This window comes from Zeugodacus cucurbitae, chromosome 5 (assembly GCF_028554725.1).
Source record: "Zeugodacus cucurbitae isolate PBARC_wt_2022May chromosome 5, idZeuCucr1.2, whole genome shotgun sequence".
NCBI classification, from domain to species: domain Eukaryota; kingdom Metazoa; phylum Arthropoda; class Insecta; order Diptera; family Tephritidae; genus Zeugodacus; species Zeugodacus cucurbitae.
The window spans coordinates 60,170,479-60,196,263 of NC_071670.1; the positions used below are offsets into that span (position 1 = coordinate 60,170,479).

The following is a 25,785-nucleotide window of genomic DNA, read 5'->3' on the forward strand; positions in this document are numbered from 1 at the left end:
GGATCGGGAAGGACCTCTCCGAGCCGTTCGATACCAAACGAGGCTTCAGACAGGGTGACTCACTATCGTGCGACTTCTTCAATCTATTGCTGGAAAAAATAATACGAGCTGCAGAACTAAATAGAGAGGGTACAATCTTCTACAAGAGTGTACAGCTCCTGGCGTATGCCGATGATATTGATATCATCGGAAGCAACAACCGCGCCGTTTGTTCTGCGTTTTCCAGACTAGATAAAGAAGCGAAGCGTATGGGTCTGGTGGTGAATGAGGACAAGACGAAATATCTCCTGTCATCAAACAAACAGTCAGCGCACTCGCGTCTTGGCTCCCACGTCACTGTTGACAGTCATAACTTTGAAGTTGTAGATAATTTCGTTTATCTGGGAACCAGCATTAACAACACCAACAATGTCAGCCTTGAAATCCAACGCAGAATCACTCTTGCCAACAGGTGCTACTTTGGACTGAGTAGGCAATTGAAAAGTAAAGTCCTCTCTCGACGAACCAAAATCAAACTCTATAAGTCGCTCATTATTCCCGTCCTGATGTATGGCGCTGAAGCGTGGACGATGACAACATCCGATGAGACGACTCTTGGGGTTTTCGAGAGAAAGGTTTTGCGCAAGATTTATGGTCCTCTAAACATTGGCAACGGCGAATACCGCAGACGATGGAACGATGAGCTGTACGATTTATACGACGACATTGACATAGTTCAGCGAATAAAAAAACAGCGGCTACGCTGGCTAGGTCATGTTGTACGGATGGAAGAAAACACTCCAGCTCTGAAAGTATTCGATGCAGTACCCGCTGGAGGAAGCCGCGGAAGAGGACGACCTCCACTCCGGTGGAAAGACCAAGTGCAAAGTGACCTGGCTTCACTTGGTGTTTCCAGTTGGCGCCAAAAAGCAAAAAGGAGGAATGAGTGGCGCGCTCTGGTGGATTCGGCTATAATCGCTTAAAGCGGTTCCTACGCCAAATATATATATATATATCGCTTGCACGGACAGACGGACAGACATCCGGATTTCAACTTCACTCGTCATCCTGATCATTTATATATATATAATCCCATATCTAACTCTTTTATTTCTGGGTGATACAAACAACCGTTATGTGTAAAAAACTATAATACTGTGTGCAACATGTTGCGAGAGTATAAAAATGAAGTGCATATAGTTCTATTCTTGGTATATAGTGCTTCTGCTAGTTATACTGTTGTAGGGTATTGGACTGCGAGTATACGAGGAAAGAGACAGAGACACTCCTTTTTATGATGATCACGACCAACATTTTAAGGTTTATGAATTGTAATATTGGTAGATCCGGTTTCTTAATATTGGAACAACCACTTACAGTTGAATGTGGTTCTTGAGAACGTAAGGGCAGACAACATCGTCCAACAAGAGATGTGATGGACGAGGTTGTATAAATTCACAATTCAATGTTTTCGTTCATCTCGGCAAATGAACATCTCGTCAGAGGCCACTCGAAGGGAAAAACATACATGACTCACAGGCCTTCTTGGGTCATAACATTTGCGTTATAAAAAGTTTATATTATTTTGAGACATGATTCAGTATGTAAACATAAAAATAAAAATTCTACTTCGAGGTTCAAAAGCGTTGCCGTTAGCAAGCTCCAAAGAAAGGGCGCGAAGGCCGAATTCTGGTACATCCGATTATGTGCGTCAATCACGATCAAAACCGCAAAAAAATTATAATAAATATAGAATTCAATTAATTTTTATTCAAGTCCCATATATCTGTAACGATTTCCTCATCACAATTCTTTTGAATTTGATTTAGTTATAAACCTGAACACGAGGTTCAGTTGTGAAGCGATTTCCTAGAACTTTACAAAATAAGTATACATAAATGACGACAAAACAAAAGGTATTCTTATAAAACCCCCGCGATAACTTTTAATGCAACAGAAGCTTTCTAATTAAATATTGTCCGGGTAGTGTAACTGCGTTTTGCATAACCGCATTTGACTAGTGAACGCAGGTAAATTCTGCGCAAACTCAACAGTATTTCGTGGATATAATCATCAGGTCATTATTATTATTTTTTTTATAGCGTTCTCTCATAAAAAATATTCTCATGAAATCCATCAGCCTTTCGGAGGTGTTATACAATCTTTAAGAGTCTTCTATGATTCAAAAAAGCTTCTCGATTTGAATCTAGTGCGGTTTTATTAAAAACGGACGCTACTAAGGGAGGAAATAAAAAAGTCTAACAGGTTATATATAAGGAGAAAACACTCTACCAGGTGCATAAGAGTGCTACTACTTGATTATTATGCTCTTAAGTGGCTTTTCAAATGTCAAATGTGCTTACTTACAATTTAATTTTCAAAAGTTGACTACTTGAATGATATTTTAACAGAGATACGGGGAAAACAACTTCTAATAACAAAGTAATTAAAGCAACTGTCGGCCAAAGCACGCGTCTTTAAGTGGAAATTTTCAACACTCAACAAAGCTGTGAGGTGTACTTGAAAGTGCTTTTCATTACAATACCCACTGGGAAATTTTGTCTAGTATATTTACTTAATGTCGACAGAATGACAAATGACGTATTTGGAAGACATGACTTGGTATTTTTTCGAGTGTTCAAGTAAACTTGTTAATACTTTTATTTATTTATGGCTACTTGTTGTATCAATGTATTGTACGCTAGCTTAAGAAAGAAACTGGTAATTTTCCCAATCACATGTAAAACAAAAACACAAAATGGATAGTATATGGCAGTTAAACGTGAGTTGGTTTAAGGAAATGTGACCTCGATTAAGTGGCTGAAGAGTTAAAGTACTGAATGAGCCTTCAATTAGATTTGGGGAAACCGCAGCTAACTTCATTATATTTCTCATGTTGGCGACTTGATATTAAGAAATTGTAAAAGGAATGGAATTTGAACCAAGTTTTAGCGTTCTTTTACGGTCGGGTTACAAAAAAACACGGCTGGACTTTAAAATACAAAAATTACCACAAAAAAATTGTCTGACAGTATGGTGACCACATAAAAATCTATAGTTCTCTGGTATAGGCTGACATTATAACGTGACACTGAATTATAAGATCGGTTCCCTAGAGTTACTTTTTAAAGACATCTAAACTAAAGGAATTAGACATAGGAATATATATTTCAAAATGATCAGCATGACAAGACGAGTTGATGTGCGGATGTCTGTCTATCTGTCCGTCCAGCCGTCTGTCAATGCAAGCTATATCTTGAGTAAAACCTATTATTACGAATGGGATAAATCGGTTTACAACCACGCCTACTTGCCATATAACACAATTTTTAATGCCATCCGATTCATTCACTTTACAATAGATAAGACAAGCACTAATTGAGCAATTGAGGTCTGGTATCACTGATTTAAAAATTGTCAAAATCGAAATATAACTTTTAGAGGTCCCGGATATTGAACTTGATGACCTCAGTGCCTAAGGATAATTTTTCACCGAAAATATGTAATATAAAATTTTCGGTTACACCCGAATTTAGCACTTCCTTACTTATTATAAATAACCTTGTGCGAAGTGTAAACCACTGAAACAGCTTGCAACGCCTGTTAATGCCAGTCAACGACACCTGCTGCACATTCCATGGAAACGTTTTGTCCCTGATAGTGAACATATTATGTTATTTATACTATAAACTTTTATTTCATTCACAATTATGGCTGAAATACAGGCCTTTTTGTTATAAACAGCTGTTGATTGTTGTATATTCGTACTGTAAAAGTTTCCACGCTTAATGCCAATAATAAGCATTTTTTATAGTCTGGTGGGAAACTTTGCATAATTAGAAATAAAATACTAATTACATTACTTTTATTGTTAACAAATACTTTTCGTATTAGGTAATACAACAACACTCGTGAAGTAATAATAAAAAAACTAAACAGGCGATGATTTGTACGAGTTAAATGTGGTGGAAACTTCAATTTATTCAGGTACATTTGTAATCAGCTGATTGTGAGGGCTTGTAAATCAAAGTTTATTAAAATTTCAAATGACAATAATAACAACAAATTGTATGACAAATGAACACTTTCATTAAAACTTCTCAGACTAATTTCAATTGAATTAAGTGCTCGAGATTTTGAGATTTGGTATTGTCAGTGTGCGTTAACTTTGAGAAAACTTGGAGGCATCGCATTTATTATATATTTATTTATAAACCACAGTCGCCACCTTTGAAAATATTTATAGATATATTAATTTAATTTGAATATTTATATTCATATAAATAAAATGTCACACATACGCCATGTACACCCAATTTTCCTATACATGAAAAGCAAACTAAAGCAAAGCCCATTCAGTTTTTAGACTTTGTCCTCGAACTTGAATTGAAGTGGAATATTAAATCAATCTGCGAGCGCAAATATGATTCCTCTTCCTGTTATGAGTCGATAAGTGTACATAACAACATAAATAAATGCACATTAGGGTGGTACGGAAATGGAAAAATAAAAAAAAAATTTAATAATATTTAAATAATATTTTTATTTTTTTTTTAGATTCAAATAAAAGAAAGGTTTTAACAGTTAATTAAAATTTTAATTCTATAAGAAATATTTTTTTATTAATTTTTAGTAACGATAGTAATTCTATCCTAAAATGATGAAATATAATTAAAACAATATTAAATACAAAATATATTAGGTCTAAAACTTTGCTTGCCGTTTTTTTTTTGTAAATTAAAGTTTTTTTTTTTGTATAAAAACGGTTACAAATGTCGATGAGCCTCAACCGCACTTTTTTTGGAATTAAAAAAGAATAGCAAAATTTCCCTCAAATGTCAAGAATTCGGCTCAAAAAGTGATATTTTCAGTTGAGAATAAGTTTGTGATGTAAACAGATATCTACAAATATTTTTTTGGGGTTAATGTTGACACAAATGTCCAAGATCGATATAAAACGATTTAATCGATTCAATCGACCAGTGCTTGACCCTAGATACATCTATTAGAAAACGGCGGAAGCAAAATTGTAGACCTAATACTTACTATAACTAATATTTTTAAATATATTTTGGTTAACAAAATTACCAAAAAAACCGAAAATTTCATTTAAAATTTAAATTTAATTTTTAACGAAAATTATTTTTTTTTTTTATAAATATACAATTATTAAAATTTAAAATATTTTTTTTTTATAATTTGTAAACAATATATAGTATAAAAATCATTAAAATAACCACACGATCATATGAAATGCTCAATCAACAGCTACCACCCTAATGTCTATGGCATATACTAGTTTTAATTACTCGCTTTAATGTACGCATATCGAAACTTAATGACGTTCTCAATTCATTCACTTTACACTGATTGCTATTTTTCATTTTCCAAACGTAAACAAGCGTAATTGGAATGCAAAGCGCGTAAAAGCAAAATTGTGAATTAAACGTACAAATTTAAAGCTACGGACACGCGTGCGTATGAGTAACAAAAATAAAACAATTGTAGCGTGCCAATATTTTTAGATACATACTTAAATATTGTATATATGTATGTACATAATTATGTATTTATATATTATTACGTACCTATGGAGATGGATATTGAGTCACTGTAGACATCTAGTGTTATATTTATAATTTTGATGATAGCCTAAAAATGTATAAATAATGAAAGTCATTCCTTTTTGATTTAAAAATTTCGTCCATCAACCTTTGCTCTTAATGAATATTCAATCAAAAATGTCTTAATACCAGTTACCATATATGTGGTGTGTTAAAAAATTGGGGGAATTGTAAAATTTAAAATATGCAGAGTCCAATTGACAATTTTTTTTAATTGAAGTACAATAGTTCGTTTTTCAGCTGCATTCATTGCTTACTTCATCTGTAGCAGGCGCTCAGGTTAGACGTACATATTTTTATGAGATTGGCGATTTTCGTTTGTTAAAAGCTCATACTTCATTGCTTGTTCTTGAATTATTTACCATATTCCCCAGACATGGCTTCGAGTGACTTTTTTCTATTTCCAAAAATAAAGAGTACGTCAAAGGTCCGTCGTTTTACAATCATAGAAAAAATAGTTGAAAGAGCCAAAGGCTATCTCAAAACTCGAATTAGAGAAGTGTTTCGACGATTGGAAAAATCGCTGGCATAAAAGAATATCAGCGAATGGGCACCCTTTAAAGGTGACAACTATAATGTAGACAATTGAGTAAATTTTCATTTTTTCAAAAAGCCATAATTTCCATTATTTTTTGAAGACACCTCGTGTTTAGAGATTCGATTGTTTGGTTTCGTGTATATTTTGTATTTGTATTTAGTTAGTAGGGGTTCTTATGTTATAAGCTGTTTACTAAAATACTTCAAAAATTTGCGAAATTCTGCTTCAATTTAAAGGTTTCAACACTTTTCTGCTTGTATATTTCTATTACTTAATTTTTTTTGGAAAAATTTTATAGCAAACAGGAATAAATATTGATTTAATTCCTTATTTAATTTTTTTTTTGAAAATTTGAAAAAATTATTTCATTGAATATTTTTTAATAAAAAAAAAATTATTTTATACAAAACAATTATATGGCAACCTTCATAAAATTTAATTATTAATTTATTTTTTATAATTTTAATAATTTTTAATATTTTTTTCCATCGATCTATGTATAACCTTAATTCTCCAATAATCTCCTCCTGATGTTCAAATAATATAGTAATAAGTATTTCAGACAGATATTAAATGATTAAATAACTATAATTAACTATATATCTACAAGGAGCTGCCTGAAAAACTTAATAGCTGGCTAATAGCCGGTTTCACGAAATTTTTTAATTGAAAATTAAGTTCCATTTAATTTTAATTTTTATTTAACTTTGCACTTAAGCATCCAAAAAATTATAAGGCAGGGATGTTAGTAAGAATAACAGCTGATTTATGTAAACAAATAAATTGTATTTCTTTGGCAAAATGATAAACAAATGGGAATTCAACTGATAGAAAAGCGTAACCGTGGTTACATATGACAGTATTTAAATAATATTTAAATGGCAAAGCGTGACCATTTAAATAAAAATTAAGTCAAATGGTGAAACTGAAAGTAATTATTTTTCACTTAAATTTTTAATTTATAACCCCTTAAAATCGCTCATCAAAATATATTTCATTTCCGATTTTTTTTATTTGTTTTAATTTACAATTTAATTTTTTTATTTTGTCTAAAATTATTTTATCTTAAAATAAATTATAATTTTCACAGCACTAAATTTTTATTTTATTTCACATTCCGCACACACCACTCACTTAGTTCGTGTGCAACGCGTGCGTTTATTTACAAACATATTTACACACATGCTCACATACCTACTCGTCACGATCGCCTGCTTTCGCACATGCAGAACACACACAGCCATATACATACAAATATGCAACGGCTGAGAAACACACACACACACACACGCACTACAGTTTGCTAAAAGTCAAAGGCAAAATGTAAATAAATTACTTAAATTTTGCAAAAACAATAACAAAAGAAAAACAAGAACAAAAAAAAAAGTTTTGCACATTGCACATCTCGTCAGGGTGGTTGGCTTATTGGCTCGCCGCCATTGTCTATGCACGAGTCACACATACATCTTCATGTGTTTGTGTGTGTGTGTACTTCTCTTGACACCTTCCCACCTTTTTAGCTATCAGTCAGTAATCAACACGTTATCAGCGCGCATTGAGACATTTTTATAATAATTATTATTATTACTTTTTTTGTTTTTTTTTTTTTGTTTTGGAATTGAGTTTGTTTTGAGTTATTTTCCAAACGCGTCGCTGCCGAGTTTGAGTCACACTGCGACGCACATATGTGTCGCTTTTAGCTAAATGCAAGCGCTTGTATGTATGTTTGTACATTTGTCTGCTACTGTTTGTATGTATATATATGAGCGCAACCGTGTCTGGTGCGGTTCAGTTCCCGCTGGTGCTTAGAGGCGCGAACAACTTGCAAAAAATTTAAGTGAAAATTAACGCTAACGCGTGAATTGAAATGAAATGACAATTGTTTCCAATAAATACTAAAAAAAACTGCGAGTGACAAATTGCTGAGTTAATTAAAAGGTGTAATTAAAAAGAAAACGTGATAACGCAAAAACGCCATAAATCAATTGACAAATCAATTTTAAACACAATACAAATACAACAAGAAAACTCCTTTTGTTATTTTTGTTGTTTTTTGTATATTTTTCGTGCATTTTTTTTCAAGTTGCAATTAATTGCTAAAATTTAACGCGTTTGTTGAACTCGTCGCGTTTGTGTGTGTGCTTTTGTGCAATAGAACATGTCTGGTATGCTAATAGCCAAATCTGTTGGAGTAATTTGTCGAATTAATTAAACTCGGCAACTGTGCAAAGCAACAAAAAGGAAAGAGGTAAACAAGTGAATAATAATAAGAATATTTATATCGGTGGTTGCACAATATTTTTTGTTGTTTTTGTTGTAATTGCTTCTAATACAGGACTTATGAGGCGTAAAATGCAATTAAAATGTATTTCAAGCCAATATTTAATTTTTTTCCCCAAAATATCAACACCAGTGTCCAATAGAGTATAGAGTTAGAACCGTGCTTATGGTGAGTTCAGAGACCACTTGGGTCCAAAGATTAAATAAAGAAATAAATACATTTGAACTTCCGTAACTCGAATCACCATAATCCACCAAAAAAACTTCGAATTAGAGAGACTTCCGAGTTACGAAAGGTAATTTTTATGAAATATGACTTCTATTGGCCATTCCAAGAGTTCGAGATATGGAGAACTTCGAGTTATAGAAGTTCGAGTTATGAAAGTTTAACTGTATAACAATAACTGTTCAAACTTTCAGAGACCGGCTAACATTTATAGTTGTTTGTTGAAAACTTTTATGGATCTTCTATATGGAGTTGATCCTTAAGAGTGGGAACCTAAAAAATTGTTGACTAAAATTTATTATAAATTGATTTCGAAATACGTGAGATATACTTACATATGTACTTGAGATCGTGTGAGGATCACGATTGAATCTTGATCGTCAATTTTAGTTTTTGTGTATAAACTTAACCCTTTTCCGGTTGTTAAAAATTCTGGTTTCCTCAAAAATTTTTGAAATAATTTTAGAATTTTTTTTTACAATTTTGGCAAAATATGTCTCAATTGGAGACTTCTCTAATGCTTCCTAAATATTTTTAAATCATCTTGTATACAAAATCTGAAATACTTTCAGAATCATCTTGTATACAAAAAGTGGCAACTCTAGTCAAAATATATCTGAATTATGGACTTCTGAAATATTTTCCGCCAGAGTTTTTGAACCGCCATAACTTTCTCAATATTTTTCTTCTATCTCTTTTTTCAAAATGCGGTAACTCTATACCAGAATATGCTCCATTAAAATGTTTATGGAATACTTTTCTCCAATAATATTCATGTTTTCTTTCATAATTTACACGAAAATAACCATTTTAGTTCTCTGAATCACATTTAAATTTTCATATAACTCGGAAGCCTAGTCTATACATATACTTTTATATATTATATGTATAGGTATAATAGTAGGGACTTTTTGGTTATGAAATGCAAAATCATCAAATTATATCTTGACATTGATGTTATTATTATTTTAGATTTTATCACAAATTACGCAAATATGAATAATCTTATCACAACATATTAAATAGTCGGAAAAAATTGTTTGAGTATCACTGTGCATACATATTTGCATGTATCTACATACATATGTGTCCAAATTTATTTACTTCTGCTAGACAAGAAATTTTTCGGACTTTGAAAGAAGCTGTCAGTCTACATACATACATACATTTTCATAGGAAATTTACCAAAGCTTATCATAAATGTGGGTCATGTCTCAGAGAATATCATTTTAAAATATTAAAATATGTTTTTTGAGTTCTATTTTGTTGGATATCACTTCGAAACATAGCGCGTCTTCTGTTTATAATAACCTGATGTCCTTAAATCTAGAAATATTTATATCATATGGTCGAAAAAAGTATAGAAAAGACATCCAGTATTAAACATACATATATAATTTAAATAGTGTACAATTCTTCATTTCTAACTTTATCATATAAAAGCGTGACGTAAAATACAACGTTTTTCTTCTATAGTGCTCGATCTAAATATACACATTTTCTAAAATTAGATTCCTAGAACAATTCCTTTGACCATCATATCAATGTTTCGAGAAATCATATTAGTTGGTTGAGAATTACAGCGTTTGTCATAATAACAGTCCGGCAAGGATTCAAAGTCAGAAAAGTGCTACGATAGAACTAAAGAAGATCACTGATTTCTTAAGATCACTTTTAATGGATCGTTGCTTAATTTAATTTTCAGCGTTAGTAACACCAAATTTTGATCCGATCATCTCAAAACAGTACGAGTATTTTCATTATGTGAAATACGTCATGTACTCGTGTGCATTACCATACATATTTCCCATTGATTATTTATGAACCGACCAATTTGTGATAATTTTTGATAGGTATGTACTTGATTATGTCGCTGATTTCCGAAACCACTTCAAATTTATTTCAAATCTTATCGGCATTTTATGTGTGTTTTTTTATAAGACTATTAACCTTAGTACAAATTACCGGCTCCTTCTGGTAAACTGGTAACAGGTGATTTATACTTAATGATGGTTCTAAAAAACGTTAAACAGATGGTACTCAGTTGTAAACGGACTGTTAAAAAATCTCGTTTGAAAAATTGCAAATTTTTCTCCATTTGGTATCATCTCATGAGACTTTCTAAAATCTAATCTTTTTCATTCATTCATAGTTCACCAATAGTATGTAGCCTAACAACAATAAAAGCAAACACTTGAGGCGAATCTTATCACCACACATTTAACACTTTAATTAAAGTACGAAATTTATGTTCTCATTAGCGTTGATATTTGATGATAATCGAAAATCACAGTAGGCCAAAATTAATATAAATTATTTAACTAAATATTGTGCATAAACAAATTGAAGCTGGAATGACCCACCGACATTTCTATTTACTTAGCTGTCAATGATATTGACAGAGGCAAGTGATTTTGCACTCGTGTTTTACAGTTATGAGGTAACTTATTGAGATACGAACTTGTGACGTTATATACTTATTTTGATCAATTTGCGGAAAACTTCGATTCATCATGAACTTTTTTTCAACGTTAATTGGTTGCGGTTAGTAAAAACGCGCAAAACTCTGATTAAGCGTATTACAGTAGCGTCAGTAAGTATTTAGACCACATTTGTGTCATGTGAGTATTATCTTCAAGTTGTTGGACACTTAATGGTGTTGTTCGACAATACTAATTAAAGATAATTTATTTGTTTCGACCGATGTGTAGCAGATAAACTCTTGATTAAAAAATCAAATTAACTTAAGTGATTTGTTTATTATTTTTTAATTTATTTATGGTATATGGAATTTAAATCATTTTTATATTTTTTAATATCTGTGGTCAGCTGATGACTTAGAGTGGTTTCTGAACTTTATCTCGCTGATAGTTATGTTAAATTAATTAAGAGTTTTATCAAGAAAAGGACATTTCAAGAAAATATTTTCGATAGATTAGGTTCGACATTGATTCCTGATAGATAGAACAGATTTGGAGAGTTTCTTTGTGTTGCTGGAAAAATACTGAACAAATATGCAATATTCAAATATCGATGAAGCGTATTGAGATCTACACAAATCTAATGTGATTGATTTCAATTCAAGTGATCGATGGTTGAAGTTCTTTTGGATGATCGAAAAAGTGAGAGAGAATAAATATAGTATACCTTCTACCTACTTTAGTCTCTCAAAACTGACCGTGCAAAATGCAGTGCTGAGATTACTATACCTCTACATATTTCAGATAACTTTGATAATTGGTACTTCCATTTAAATATTGATCGCGATCAGTACTTCCATTAAAATAATTAAAAATTAAATAATTCATTGGTGAATTACACAGCATGGGAAATCCCCCAGTGTGCTTATTGTTAAAAAAAAAGAACATGTTAATTAATAGAACTAGAACATTTGTATTATCACGTTCAGTGAAAACATTTAATATATTTTTTTATTACTGTGAACATAAAATTTTATGGAACAGTGCGTATGCCAGCCTGCTCCATTGGAAACAGGAAACCTTTTTTTATTGCGTCCACTTGAGTTAATTACTAAATCAAACTGTTAAGCGCCTTCTGCGCTACGTGAGTTTCTTAGATAATCTATAGTGAAACCAACTAGTAATAAATTACTGAACAACTTTTATGGATCATATGCCAAACTAGTCTACTGACTCTCTCTTTCTCTCATGCAAGTAACGGACCAGTTGATGTTCTAAGAATCAATCTTGATAGTTTACGGCCAGAAATTTACCAATTTTAAACTTGTACAGAACTACATAATGGGTCAATCTAGAAGCTCAGAATAATATATAAATTTTATTTATATTTAGTTCAGTTGGTTCATGATTTTCTTTAAGAAATATTGGTTCTTCGCGAAAGTTCAGATCTCTTTCTGAACCTATGTCGTCGATAACACATAGAGTTCATCCTACTGAAACTACTTTCAAAAATATTGGTCTAAGTCTGTTGACTTTCCGACTAGTTCGATCTTAGCCAGGTAATTGTAGTTTTTTCAAACTGGTTTGAGGTTTTTCCTTAAGGGGAAATTCAGAAACATAAATTAATGTGCTCATATGCCAAATGGGTATACGAGTATATAATAAAGCAACGGTCCAACTGTTCATAAAACTGGCAATAAACCAATTAAACCGTAGTGTGGTTCCGTTGTTGATAAACAATCAGGGTTAAATATGTGTGGTATAAAACCTTACTGGCAACAAATAATATTATAACAAAAAGTAAAAATAATTAACTGCTGGTGAAAATATTGAATATAGCTGTAAATACGATTGGTTACGTGCACAAATGCAATATTAGGGTGGTCCATCTAGCTTTTTTCAATTCTGTTTTGAATGTCATATATTAGTGCCACAATTTAGTATATTTTGCTCAATTCACTTTTCAAAAAGGAGGTAACTCTATTCTAAAATACATCTAAATTTTCGTCAAAATCAATATTTTTTTAAATAAAATAAATTTCTCAAAATTTTGTTTTCGAAAGTTGGCAACTCTTCGTTTTCCATCATTTTCCATTATATTATTTTATTATCATTCTCTTCTCTAAAAAATTATGGAAGATTTTTAAGAAAATTTTGTTAAACGTTTTATGTGTGGAATTTTTTGATGTAATAATTTATCGAAAGGTGGCAACTCTACCTTAAAATGTGTCTAAATTATATATTTAATAGAGAATATCTTCCGCTTTATATCCATATTTAGTACATTTTTGGTTCGATATCAGCCAGTGAATGACCTCTATGTGGCTAAGGGTAAAAAAAATTAGATCCCTAGGGAAAGGATGGATGTTCCAATTAAAAAATATTATACCACATTTGTCGTTGAAGATACCTATATTAAGTTAGCAAGTTAGAAGAACTTGCTAAAATCTCAATGTTTTACTGAATAATAGAAATCTTTTTTAAAGTGTAACAGTATTACAATAAGATAAGTAAAAAATAATGAGCTTTGTTTTGTTATTGTTCATAGTTGCATAATTATATAATTATATAGTTTTTTTTATATTTTAAGCGCCTCATTTTTCCATGAAAATATGAAAATTACGAGTAAACTTTTTTAATAGTCCAATTGTGCAATACGACACAAGTGGTACAAACAAAAAAAAAAAAACAAATTTTATTTCTCTCACTAAAATGCACTTCATGCATTTGCTTTTTAAAAAATATTCATAAAATATAATATTGTCTGAGTTTTTATTTTTGTATTCTCATTTGTAAAAAAATATTTTTTTTTAGAATTCGGTCAACAGACTCGAGTATTTTTTTTATTATTTGTAAACAAACAAGGCCTTAACGGAATATTGTTATAATGAGACTCAAATTGTGTGAAACAGGAATTCAAGTTTACTAAACTGAAGTTGTTTACCGAGGTGAAGAGAGTTCAAATTTCAAATTTGTTTGTTTTTCAAAAGTAAAATACCAGATTTTATGAATCAATAATTTGAATAAATTATTATATTATAATAAATTTACAAAACATTATAAATAAGGTTAGGTGATTTCCATGTAAATGGATTCACAATATAGAATTTCTATTAAACTGATTATCAGGAAATACAGTTGAACTTCCATTCGAGTTAGAGAAGTTGCACTGTAGTTTAATTTCTATAAAATTTCGAGCGGAAAATAAAAATAATAAAAATAAATAAAATAAATATTATATTTTTGAATCCCACAACACCTCTTTCATCCATTAGTCTCTAAATATGAGTTCAACTGCAACATTTTGACTCATACGAACCGCACTTAACCGATAAGTTTCACGAATTTGTCGGTCATAAATATTCGCATAATCACCAAAAAATAAAAAAAAAACAAAAAATGCAAAATTCATTCATAATTTTTTATACGCCACCACGCTAATTTATGGAACCAAGGGCGTTTTTATCTATAGCGAAGAAGAAGAAGAAGAAGAGTGAAATTTATGAATGGTTAAAATGCAGGAAGAACACGAGCACAACTCGGTAGTATGCAAAGTAACAAATTCTAATTGAAATATATGAAGGTTTAGTGTGCAATTAATCATTGAAAGCGAAAGTGGCTGCAAAAAAAGGTACATATTTACCTATTATATATAAATAAATAATAACTGTTAAGATAGCGCTGCACACTTCACTTACGTGTTATCTATCTATCGTTTAGTGCAGCACATTAAGTCGATAATTTACGATCACGTTGTTGTGTCAATCAATTGTCAGACCCGTTGCTGATAGGGTAGCATGTCATTTGGCATATTTCTTGGTATATAACTGTATTATAATTGTCATATTCAAGTTATTTATGGCTAACGGACAAAGTAAACGTGTTAACGTTAATGTAGAACTTGTCTGGTTGACGAGATCGTACGGTAATTGTAGCAACAAATGCATTTTATCTATCGAACTACCTTGAAATGTGGGTTTTTTGATTTATAGACTTTAACGTTATGGAATAATTTCGTTTAATGGAAGTATGTAGACTATTCTTACGCGATTTGAGAGAGTAAAATAACTTAAAGTTTTTTTGGAATCTTATTCCAAACTCTAGAATGTTGACCAGGGTAAATATATCTCAATTACTATGACCCTCTACGTCATGAGTGAATGTATCGGCAAGGTCAAAATAATGCAAGGTCAAAATAAATGCAGTCTTGATTCTATTTTGTTGATTCCATTATTGTTCTACTTCTCCTAAGACAAAAATTTGTGCTCTACATTCTCTCTACGAGTATTATAATCCCTGCCTAAAGTTTTCGGCACAAGTTCGTATAACCTGGCATTGAGCTTTAGATAAATTTTAAGACCCACTGCTTAAATTTATAACAGGACCATATTTTGAACTATTCTGATAATTTCGTTGATATTTGGGAATGCTTTTTTTTCAGTTCCTTCAACTTTTAGTTAGATGTTTTTCTAATTTGTTTTAGAACACTATGATTTTTAAACCCAATGCAGTTCTTACGTCGAACGTTAGGTTCAATGGGAGCGAAAATAGACTTCACCGTATGGCTGAAGTATTCTTATTAGAAAGTTTGTCAATGCCTACAGATCGACCGCTAAGCAAGGGACCAACGTCTGTAAAAAATTGACACAATAGATGTCGCTGGACCGAATTATTATCGAAAATTGAGGGTATAGTCTACATTAGCTCATATTGACAAGACAACTTCGAACAAAAATTTTACACTTGAGTATTTTTCGCTGAAGAATAACTATTTATAACTCAGGAGATTGGTTTATTGATATAATGCTATAATCATAATGCTCATAATCTGAACTAATCGAAGCTATATGATGAATAATTGGTTTGAAAGAACGTTTCTAGCGAAAAGCCCAGAGATGAATATGCTATTTTTCAAGAATTTTGAAATTCATTTTCTCTTATAATGGAATATAAGTCTGTACTTCATTTAGAAATATATTTTTGGTTTATTCACTGAGTAAATATTATTAAGAATGCTTAAGAGAGTACTCACCACCAGCAATCATACACCAAAGTAATCATAACTATTATCACTCTTTTCCAAGAAAAAAAAGTACTCAAACAGGAATGCGACTAAACCCATACAATTGTTTTCCTTTTCATTTCAGCGCGAGCTTAACTCTATTTATCCGTTATACATTTCAAGAGCTGTCACAGGTGTCAAAGTAAACTAGTGAAATTCCAGACAAGTGTACAAAAAAAAATCGCAATAACAAGATAAACACGTGAACACAAGAATTCCACCGTCAACAGCGCACTTGAAAAAAAAATACACTTATATATTTACCAAAGATAGACTCAGCACAAAAAAACATTTATTAAATAATAAAAAAGGAATTCGCATACTGAGTGGTATAAGATAAGAATACAAGAACTAAGTGTATTAACTATACAAACAGTGCAGCAGAAAAGTAACGGAACATGGGCGTAACAGTGGAGGTGCGAAATGGCAAGAATGCCAAAGAGAATGCAGTGGATCTTGAAGGCGATGGCGGCAAGAAGACTCACCGTACAAGGTATTTTTATACCAATATTAACAAGAAACCCCACCACAGACTACTTGAGATCCCAATTTAACCTCCAACCCCTCTCTGTTATTTCATTCCAGCAACTTGGAAACGGCGACACATCTTTTCAAAGGCAGCGTGGGCGCTGGTCTCTTCGCGATGGGTGATTGCTTCAAGAATGGCGGCCTGGTCGGCGCAACTGTGTTGATGCCCATTCTGGCGGTTATTTGCGTGCATTGCGAACGTATGCTGATCGACGGCTCGATCGAGGTGGTGGGGAAGACACCGGGTGTGGACTTCTTCGACTACCCTGATACGGTGGAAAAAGTCTTCGAATATGGACCAAGACCTATACGGAAGTTGTCCAAGTTAATGCGTACAATTGTGGAGACTTTTCTGTGTGTAACACAATTTGGCTTCTGTTCGATATATTTCGTTTTCATTACGGATAATCTACATCAGGTAAGTGATCTTTCAATGTGGTGGATAGAAACCGATTTGAGAATCTGTAGTTAGAGTTTTAGGAATCAGTTCGATTGTCGACATCTGCTTTATGAGATCCCCACTGATCTTCTGCGTTTCCGTTTGCTTTTTGCTTCGAATCATTAATTAATTCCATTCTACCCATCCACCCCCACAGGTCCTCCAACAAAACGGCATCGACATAAGTCCAACAACTACAATGGCCATCGCACTGCTGCCGGCCATGTTACCTTCGTTACTTACAAATTTGAAGTACATCTCACCCGTTTCCATGTTGGCCAACTGTTCGTTACTCTTCGGTCTGCTCGCCACGCTGGTGATCGCACTTAAAGATCCCATGCCACCAGTAAGTGAACGCCATCTCGTCACGAATGGCACACAGATGGCATTGTTCTTCGGCACAGCGCTTTTCTCATACGAAGGCATAGCGCTCATACTACCGTTACGTAATAAAATGCGTAACCCGGAAAGTTTTATGAGTACCTTTGGTGTTTTGAACGTGACTATGGCGGTAATAACGGCGATCTTCATTTTCACTGGCATCGTTGGTTATATGCGTTGGGGTGAGGAAGTTGAGGGCAGCATTACGTTGAATTTGAATCCGGAAGATGTGTAAGTGGAGAAGGATTGTTAGGAGAGTGTATTTATATTAATTTATGTTTCATGTTTCTTTTTCTCATTACAGCATGTCACAGGTTGTTAAAATCGTTGCTGCCATGGGTGTTTTCTTCGGCTATCCCATACAGTTCTTCATTCTGATCAAGATCATTTGGAAACCTATGAAGGAATCATGCGGTGTGGCACAAAAGTATCCCATTTCGATACAAGTTGTTTTGCGTTTCATCATGGTTTTATGTACATGTAAGTAGCGAGATTTTAAGTCTTAAAAATATAGTATATAGGGACATCTAGAAGTAACAGATATTATGGTTGTTGTAGTTTAAATGTTACCCTAAAGGATTCTGCTGAGAGGAAATTGATTTAAATGATCTAAATTCATCTCAATTCCGCTTATTCGAGCTCAGTTTCTATAGGAATGAAGCTCTTCAGGTGGAGCAAAGTTTAGTATTATGTTCAAAACTTAAATTTTGAATATTTCGAGATTATAAATTAATTCTAATTTTACCACTAAACCGTTAAAAATGCTTATTAGCGCATATAACATTAATTTCTCGTGCCCATTTCTTGCTTCCAAAGCTTTAATGCCAATAGCTGCCTTTTTTAACCATCAATAATTTCAATTTATGACAGCTGTCACTAATCAGCTGTCAATGTAACGTATGCGTCATCTACACTCAATTTCTACTGCTGACCCTGTATCCCGAAGGCGTCTCAATATAATGGAAAACTACCGCAATTTTCAAAAGGAAGAACTTTCAATGAATATTGCGTATTTGTCATTTAGTTTATCTTTTATTGTCTTAGCGCTTTAATTCAATAATAAAGTGTGGCAATTGGTATTATAAATTGTTAAGTACTCGCACTAAGCAAACTCTTACATATGTATATACGAGTATTTACATAGATAGCTGTGTAGCGGATACCCAAGTTGATAAATCATTCGTGTAGTGTTTTATTGCACCATATTATGCACTAATTTCTTTATGATACCAAAAAATTTCGCACAAATCATGAAATGGGTAGCGATGAATGATGACGATAAAGTCAATTTTAATATCCAGTCGTAAACGTAATTAGCGGTTATAAATATTTATCCAGACGAGGGAGTAAATAGTGAGAAAGAGTGGAATTTTTTTCGCAATATAGCATAGCTAGTGGTTCCTGATAGCGTTCTAAAGAGCATCCGAGTGCAACTATAGATAAAACTGAATGACATGTAAAAGTGAACCTGAGAGTGTTCGCCGAGTCATGATAGATGAATGGCTGGAAATTATTTATGATATATAGTATGTGGTACCTAGATTAGATTAGATTTAAATTGACGTATGCACTCCGACCTATGCTCTATTGTGCCCTCCAATGAAACCTCCAGTATCTCCATTAGCTCTAGCACCCTGAAAAATTCCAGTATAGTGCTGGGTGTAAGAGAGTGGATGCGCTCCTCAGTGAGAGAAAATACTACTCCAGTAGGAGTTGAAGGCAGGCTTCCGTTTCCATGTCGCAGAAGCGACAGCTGTCTGACGAGACTAAGCCGAAGATATGTATGTGTTTCTTAAGCTTACCGTGCCTCAACAGTACCCTGAGTTTACTCCTTGGGGGGATTATCAGAGTCTTGAACCCTTTGATTTTCTAACCTCACAGTAGACTTATCGCCTGTCGCAATTCGGGTGCCCGTAGCGAGTAACTTCCTCGTTCTGTTCTCTCCTCCACCCGGAAGGAGTGTGTGATCTAACTGCGAAGGATGGTATAGTATGCAGCAGTCGTCGTGCTGCTGCCGATAGAGCTAATTCGTGATATGTAAAAACTAAGCCATTAATTAGTTGGGTGATATCCAAAGCTTGAGAGGATATGTAAGCGTATTTTTAAAAGATTGAACGGATTTCATTTTTGGCAAGAAATACATTTGTTATATCATTATTAAATCTCATCGACGGGTCTACGAAATTAATCAAACATTTCGATTAGGGTAATATGAAATATTATTATAGGAATTAATTACATATTGATCAGGAAATAATCGCTTTCTTTTGCTATAGACATAATTAAACTATTTTTCCCAGTAAATTTTCGAACCTAACCTCAATGTTTTTACCTTAATATACATTAATACAACAATATTAAACCAAAACCTATTATTATCTTATCAATATCAATAGCAAATTAATAATATTCTGTTAATACAATAATTAACTGCGGTCTTCTTTGCAGTCGGTGTTGCTGTCGTTGTGCCTAAACTTGGTCTCTTCATTTCGCTAATCGGAGCGCTGTGCTCCACTTCATTGGCGCTGTTGATACCAGTGATACTTGATTTTGTGCTGCGTGCTGGAGTGCCCAAAGCTCTGACCACTTGGGTGTACCTGAAGAACATGGCGATTATACTGATTGCCGTGTTAGGCATTGCAACTGGCACTTATCAGAGTATTGTAGAGATAATAAAGGCATTTTATGATTAAATATGTTGTGTGGCAGCAAAATACTAATTAAGTCGATATCCAGTTGTGTGTGTATGTATGTATGTAGTATTTGCAATCGTTATGTTAAGCATACTTGTAATTGCGTTGTGTAGTGTTAGTACATTTTTTAACTATTTATGTCCATGAGAAACAATCTTTTGTAAATAGACTTTATATGTGTAAATACTTAGTTATTAAGTGTACTTATACTAAGTGAATACCTTTCGCGCGCAACTATTGAATATCGACTACAAGTAACATATATTTTTAATAATTGAGGGTTTTCATTGCGAATTCCATGCCTTACTAGTGCCAAATAGTCTATTAATATTAGTTAAACTATAAATTTAAGTATTTGTAGTTCTAAAAGTTTTATATAACATGAAGCTGTGCTAAGTTAAACACTGTGTTACTCTGTTTTAAAAAATTTGATTTAAAAAATTAAATTATTTTTATGAATTTGTTTTTAGTGTTAAATATTATTTAATTTAGTTCTTAAGAAAAATATGTATTACTAGTCTAAAAGCTTTCCATATGATAAGTATGTATTTTATAGAAAGATGCTAAATAAAATGAAAATAAAGCTCAACAATAAATTTAAAAATAATGAAAAAGTATTTTTAATGATACAAAATAGCGGATATTATCAAAAAAATCACGGAGAAATTTGTAAAAAAATTTAGTTATAAATTTGTGGTATCGAGTATCGCTCGAGCTATCTTCTATATAATTTAATACAGTCCTTCACATTTTCCTAATTATAAATTAGTTAATTTAGCATATCAAATCACAATCAAATACGGAAACACAAGAAATTTCAATTTTAAACCAACGGAAAAATTGTGATATTATAGCACACATTTTTTTTTTAAGATTGACAATAATCTTTTAACAAAACCCGCATTGCATTTCTTTTAAACATTACAAAAAATTGTACTTTTTATTTTATTAACTTCTTAAAAACACAATAATTCACTAAACATATTATTTTCCACACAAAATTGCTACACTCGGTAACTCATCACGTTTCCTGTGCGCCCGCATTTTTGCTTTTATTTGCCTTTTTACTTTGTTTTTTCAAGTACTCGCTCTTATCAAGATTATTCTGGAAGAATGTAGTCTCCTTGCGCGCCTGTGACACCTCAGTGTGTAAACGTTGCTTATGCACAGCTTGCTCATAGTTCATACGCTCTGTGAGATGCACCCATTTGAAGCGTGGCAGATATTTCATGCTCCACATATAGTCGTAGAATTGTGATTTTTTACGTGTTGAGATTTGTTTATTATTTAGCAGCTCAACAATTTGTTTGGCCGCACGTTTTGACTCGAACTCAACCCAGCCTTCTGTGAAGTGACGCGCTAAGCGTTTGCGTTTCTTCTTTTTATCGTTGGCTGCAAGTAGTTAAAATAGTTTAGTGTAATTCTTAAAGGAAAGTAAATTAAACTTACCGCCTGGTAGCTTTTCTGGTTGCAAGTACACGCGTCCAATTTTAGCATACTCTCCTAAGATTTCACGCATTCTCGTGACATTCATGTGTTTGGGTATATTCGATATGTAAATGATGCCCTTCTTGCGTTTCTTTTTTGGCTTAACGCTGAAATTGCCCAAATCCATTTCATCGTCGTCATCGTCATCATCAACACCAGCTTCATCAACAGTGTTCCCTTTATTGCTAGTTGTTGCTATTGTGTTTTCTTGCTCCAGATCTGATTGCGCCGATTGTTCATCACTCGAATTCTGCATATTGTCATCCTGTGGCATTTCCTCCAACTCTTCTGCGGGTGGTGGTGGCGGTAAGCCTGAATGGCGTTTCTTTTGTTTCATTTTAACGATCATTTATATGTTTAATTTAAATATACTTTATTTTCAATAATGCACTAGGAATCTTTAAGAGTTTAGAGCACGCCGTCGAACCACAACAAAATTGACAGCTGACAATTGGGGTTACCAATGCATATAATAAAAAAGGTAGGTGCAGCAGTTGAGGACTCAAGTTTTCGAATAATCAACTATATAACATGAAATATATATGAAAATTTCTGTTAAACTCTTGAATTTAATAAATCTATTTAAAATCAATTAATTGATTTTGATTTTATTTATTATTTTTACTTAATTAGACAAATATATTTGAAATAGGAAAATGCCTTGCAATTGCAATCATGGGAAGTGTTAGTGCTGCCACTGTGCTCTATGTTAAAAAATGTTAGTTTCAAATGTATACATTTTCATTTATTTATATTAATAGATATATATTTTTCAAAACAACAAAAATATTGAAATATTATTGTACAGTTAGCATGTATTTTCATTCTAATTTACCTAAATAAATCCAAATCAGCGATTCATTCCCTCCAATACTGGCAACACGCTAAAAAAACTAGCGAGCAAACCAACTGTCAATGGGAGCCAACGAGTTGCTTGGCTGTCACCAAAAACTAGTTCTGCTGCTGCTTTCGCAAGCAGAGAACAGGTAGGTAAACAACAGCAAACCGAGCGTGCAACAACAACACTGCGCTGCGCACTGAAATAGACGTTAAAATTGTGGCTTCAAAAAAACAACAAATAAACGAGTAGAAACGAAGCAGTGAAAAATGACGAAACAAGGTAAACGGCAAAATTCCATGGTAGCCAAGTGACAAACGAGTTGTTGACATGAGTGCGAACGGGAGTAAAGCGCGCGTGTGCGGAGAACGCGATATTTGAAAATTTCAAATTTTCCTAGTGTGTAGTGTATGAAGTGTATCTACTGATCGGATTTAACGAAAACTAACAAATTTAATGCACTTGCTAGTGCAATAAGAAACAAAAAAGCGTTTTCAACTTGAAAGTGCAACGAAGAAGAAATATATATATGTATATATATTATGTGAATAATTGTGGAAGCGAAACATAAAGTATCCAATAAAATATAAGCGAAAAGTTAACCAACGAACGTGTATGTGAGATTGTGCAAAATGAAGAAAGAAAGTAAGCAATAACTAAGAATTGATAAAAAAAATGCCATAAGTGCCGACAACGTCAAACCAACGGCGACGAAACTGAATGTAAACGTTTATAATGCAAAAGCGGTGAAGAAAAATAAGAAAAAAACGACAAGTGTTAATAAAGTGAAGTGTGTAAATAAATTGTTATTTTACTTTGTGTTACTACACAAAATTTTCATTTGTAGCTGCATTTATTATGTTTTTTTTTCACTTATGGGCACATTTTTCCGTTCCTAAACCTGTGCTGGAAAATCCAGTTTTTTTAAATCGCGCACTCCGATCGCTTTTTCAGCCAGCAATTTGTTGTGTACGATGTGTGCTTCCTTTTGCAATGTTATGTGCGATATATTCTAGTGATTCATATTTTCTTCAAAAGTTTATGGCGAATGTGTTATTGGAAGCTTTACATGCATGTGTTGTATACATTGTTAGCTAATAAGCTGCTATATTTTACTGCATAATTAGAAACAGAGTGTAAATTAATATATGCGGTTTCTATTATTATACAATAATAATTTAACTATTTTTTTATATTTAAATGGTTTCTTTGGCCAGCATTACCTACAATAATTCGTAATTACACGCAGTATATGCAGCTGTCAAGTGCTAACCATCCGCAGTACATGCACATGCACTTCCCAATTGTGCTATAATCTGGCATTATTCGAGTTCTCCTGGCTTACTACCACTTAGTTGTTGTTTGTGTAACGTATTTTTGTGTCGGTAAAGCGCAGCTGCACACTATTTATGTGGAAGCCACCACAAAATCTACATCCACCAAAAATATACATACATAAATATCCGATGTACATGTGCCTATGTATGTAATTCAAGGATCACTATAGGCGCCTTTGCTAGTGCATTTATAGTTGGCAATTGGAGGGTGACTCCATAGCTTGTCATTGTCCCTCTTGAGAATAGCAGCACACATCAACGACTACACAATAAATGCTGTACAATTGCATTGTTTTTGTTTATAATAACTTTTATGCGATACGACGATCGCTTGGCATGCGCCTATTATTTCACATTGCGATTCCAATTTTCATAAAGTATTAGTGCATTTAATATTTTCTTTTTTAATGTCATTATATGTATATAATATTTTATTTTATTTAATAGCTTCCAATTTCCAATCAATGAATTACTGCCAAATGCAAATAATGTGCGTCTAATTAATACAATAAATATAACTTAGTGTTGTGTACTAAAAAGTGAAAATTATTTGTTAACAAATAATAAGTGTTTGTAAAGAGTTTAACGAAAAGTTGTTTGTGTTAAGAAAACATAAAAATTTGTCAAAAATGAAGGTCACCGTTTGTTTTGGTGCCATCCGCATTGTTGTGCCATGTGGCAATGGCGATTTGCTGGTAAAGGATCTTATCAACGAGGCGACCAGGCGTTATAAGAAAGCAGCAGGAAAGGTGAGTTATTGAAAGGGAATGCAGGCTATATATAAAAGCAGAAAAATTTAAAGGGCCATGGATCTGAATTAGATTTGTGTGTTGAGAAAATTAATAAGATCTACACTAATTGACATGTGTGGATTAATGTTTCAGTGTATTTGTTATATTATTTAAGCAAGTGTTTTAAATGTTTAAATTAAAAAATCAGTAGTTGATAATAATAATTAGGACATATTATTAAGAATCTGATGTTCTAACTTTTGCGATCCTCAGCGATTTCCATTGATGATCGTGATAAAGAGTTATAAACTATGATGTTGTGAGCTGAAATTGTATGTGAATTATTTTATATTTACGTGAGCCCCTTCTTGATACAATTCTAAGAATTTATTTTTATTTTTTCTGGAAAATTGTTTCCAACCTATTTTGTTAACACACAATCAACACACTGTTGGTTTCACTTTCCGTTATCGGTGTAATCTTCAAACACCATTATCTTTATCTTTACGAGATAAAATTACAAAGTAAAGGAAACTACTATTTTACTCTGTAGATAGACATATGTTTTCTTAACTCGTAATGTAAGCGTTTTAGTTTTCCAACGACAAAATAACTCTCATAAAGAAAACGGAAGAGCCAACTCTTATTTGGTTAGTGATAAAATCGAGTTATTAAAATTGCTTAAATATTGGTGTTGTAAACACGCAAGTGCTGATAAAAAAATTATTCTCCAACTATGTATACAGAAAGCCTATATAATAAGTGAAACTATGTGTCAGGGCCAAAAATGCAATAAGCAAATATAAACAGGTGAACTCCAGTGACCTCGGTTAAAGGAAAATATTTTCAAAATAAATGGAAATTTTTGTGGTATTATTTTCTTTTATACTTTTATATGCTTATTTTTAATTACAATTTTGATGACCCTACTTTAGGTTGGTCACAAGAAGGGGGTGCATTTCACTTACCATACAAATGTACAAACATATAGTTTCCTTCTACACGTACCTTTTTCTGGTAACAAAAGATGCCCAACACTTGTTCAACACGACGCCAGGCAGTCAGCTAGGATAGATGTGTCTAACGTGTTGCGATAAAAGCCAAATAATTAATCAAGAAAACATGTAGAACCCAAGAAAATTTGAAAGAACGCATGTTTACAACGGGGGAAAAGCAGGTAGAAATTTGTTCAAAATTGTTGTAGTAAAACCAATCAAATGC

The 25,785-nt window shown here is 32.7% G+C and overlaps 4 protein-coding genes across 10 annotated transcripts in view; 3 read left to right on the top strand and 1 right to left on the bottom strand.

The window, feature by feature from the left end:
- The window catches only part of LOC105209938 (neutral amino acid uniporter 4), a 62,573-nt gene extending 46,217 nt beyond the window's left edge, over window positions 1-16,356 (top strand). The window contains exon 8 of the transcript XR_851611.3: window positions 16,215-16,356. The gene's annotated coding sequence lies outside the window, so the exon portion shown is untranslated. The remainder of the gene's footprint in view (window positions 1-16,214) is intronic.
- A 123-nt stretch (window positions 16,357-16,479) lies between these two features.
- Window positions 16,480-20,784, top strand: LOC105209933 (proton-coupled amino acid transporter-like protein pathetic). Its single transcript, XM_011180600.3, has 5 exons — window positions 16,480-16,622; window positions 16,715-17,075; window positions 17,254-17,708; window positions 17,782-17,957; window positions 19,926-20,784. Exons 1-5 carry the CDS (start codon window positions 16,528-16,530, stop codon window positions 20,168-20,170), a joined length of 1,332 nt encoding a protein of 443 aa, XP_011178902.2. The 5' UTR covers window positions 16,480-16,527; the 3' UTR covers window positions 20,171-20,784.
- Window positions 20,785-21,078: 294 nt separating this feature from the next.
- On the bottom strand, window positions 21,079-22,124 carry LOC105209932 (uncharacterized). The gene is made up of 2 exons (XM_011180599.3): window positions 21,620-22,124; window positions 21,079-21,562 (listed from the first exon to the last, which is right to left on the bottom strand). Exons 1-2 carry the CDS (start codon window positions 22,005-22,007, stop codon window positions 21,192-21,194), a joined length of 759 nt encoding a protein of 252 aa, XP_011178901.2. The 5' UTR covers window positions 22,008-22,124; the 3' UTR covers window positions 21,079-21,191.
- A 524-nt stretch (window positions 22,125-22,648) lies between these two features.
- Window positions 22,649-25,785, top strand: part of LOC105209931 (partitioning defective 3 homolog) — a 128,786-nt gene continuing 125,649 nt past the window's right edge. For 5 of the 7 annotated variants that reach the window (XM_054232460.1, XM_054232461.1, XM_054232462.1 and 2 more), the window contains exon 1: window positions 24,445-24,582. Coding sequence is in view for 2 of the 7 variants with exons in the window: in XM_029038886.2 (XP_028894719.2) it covers window positions 24,463-24,582 (120 nt within the window). In the remaining 5 variants the exon portion in view is untranslated. Of the gene's footprint in view, window positions 23,287-24,280; window positions 24,583-25,785 lie in introns of those variants that run through there. The other 2 variants (XM_029038886.2, XM_029038888.2) reach the window with 2 other exon arrangements.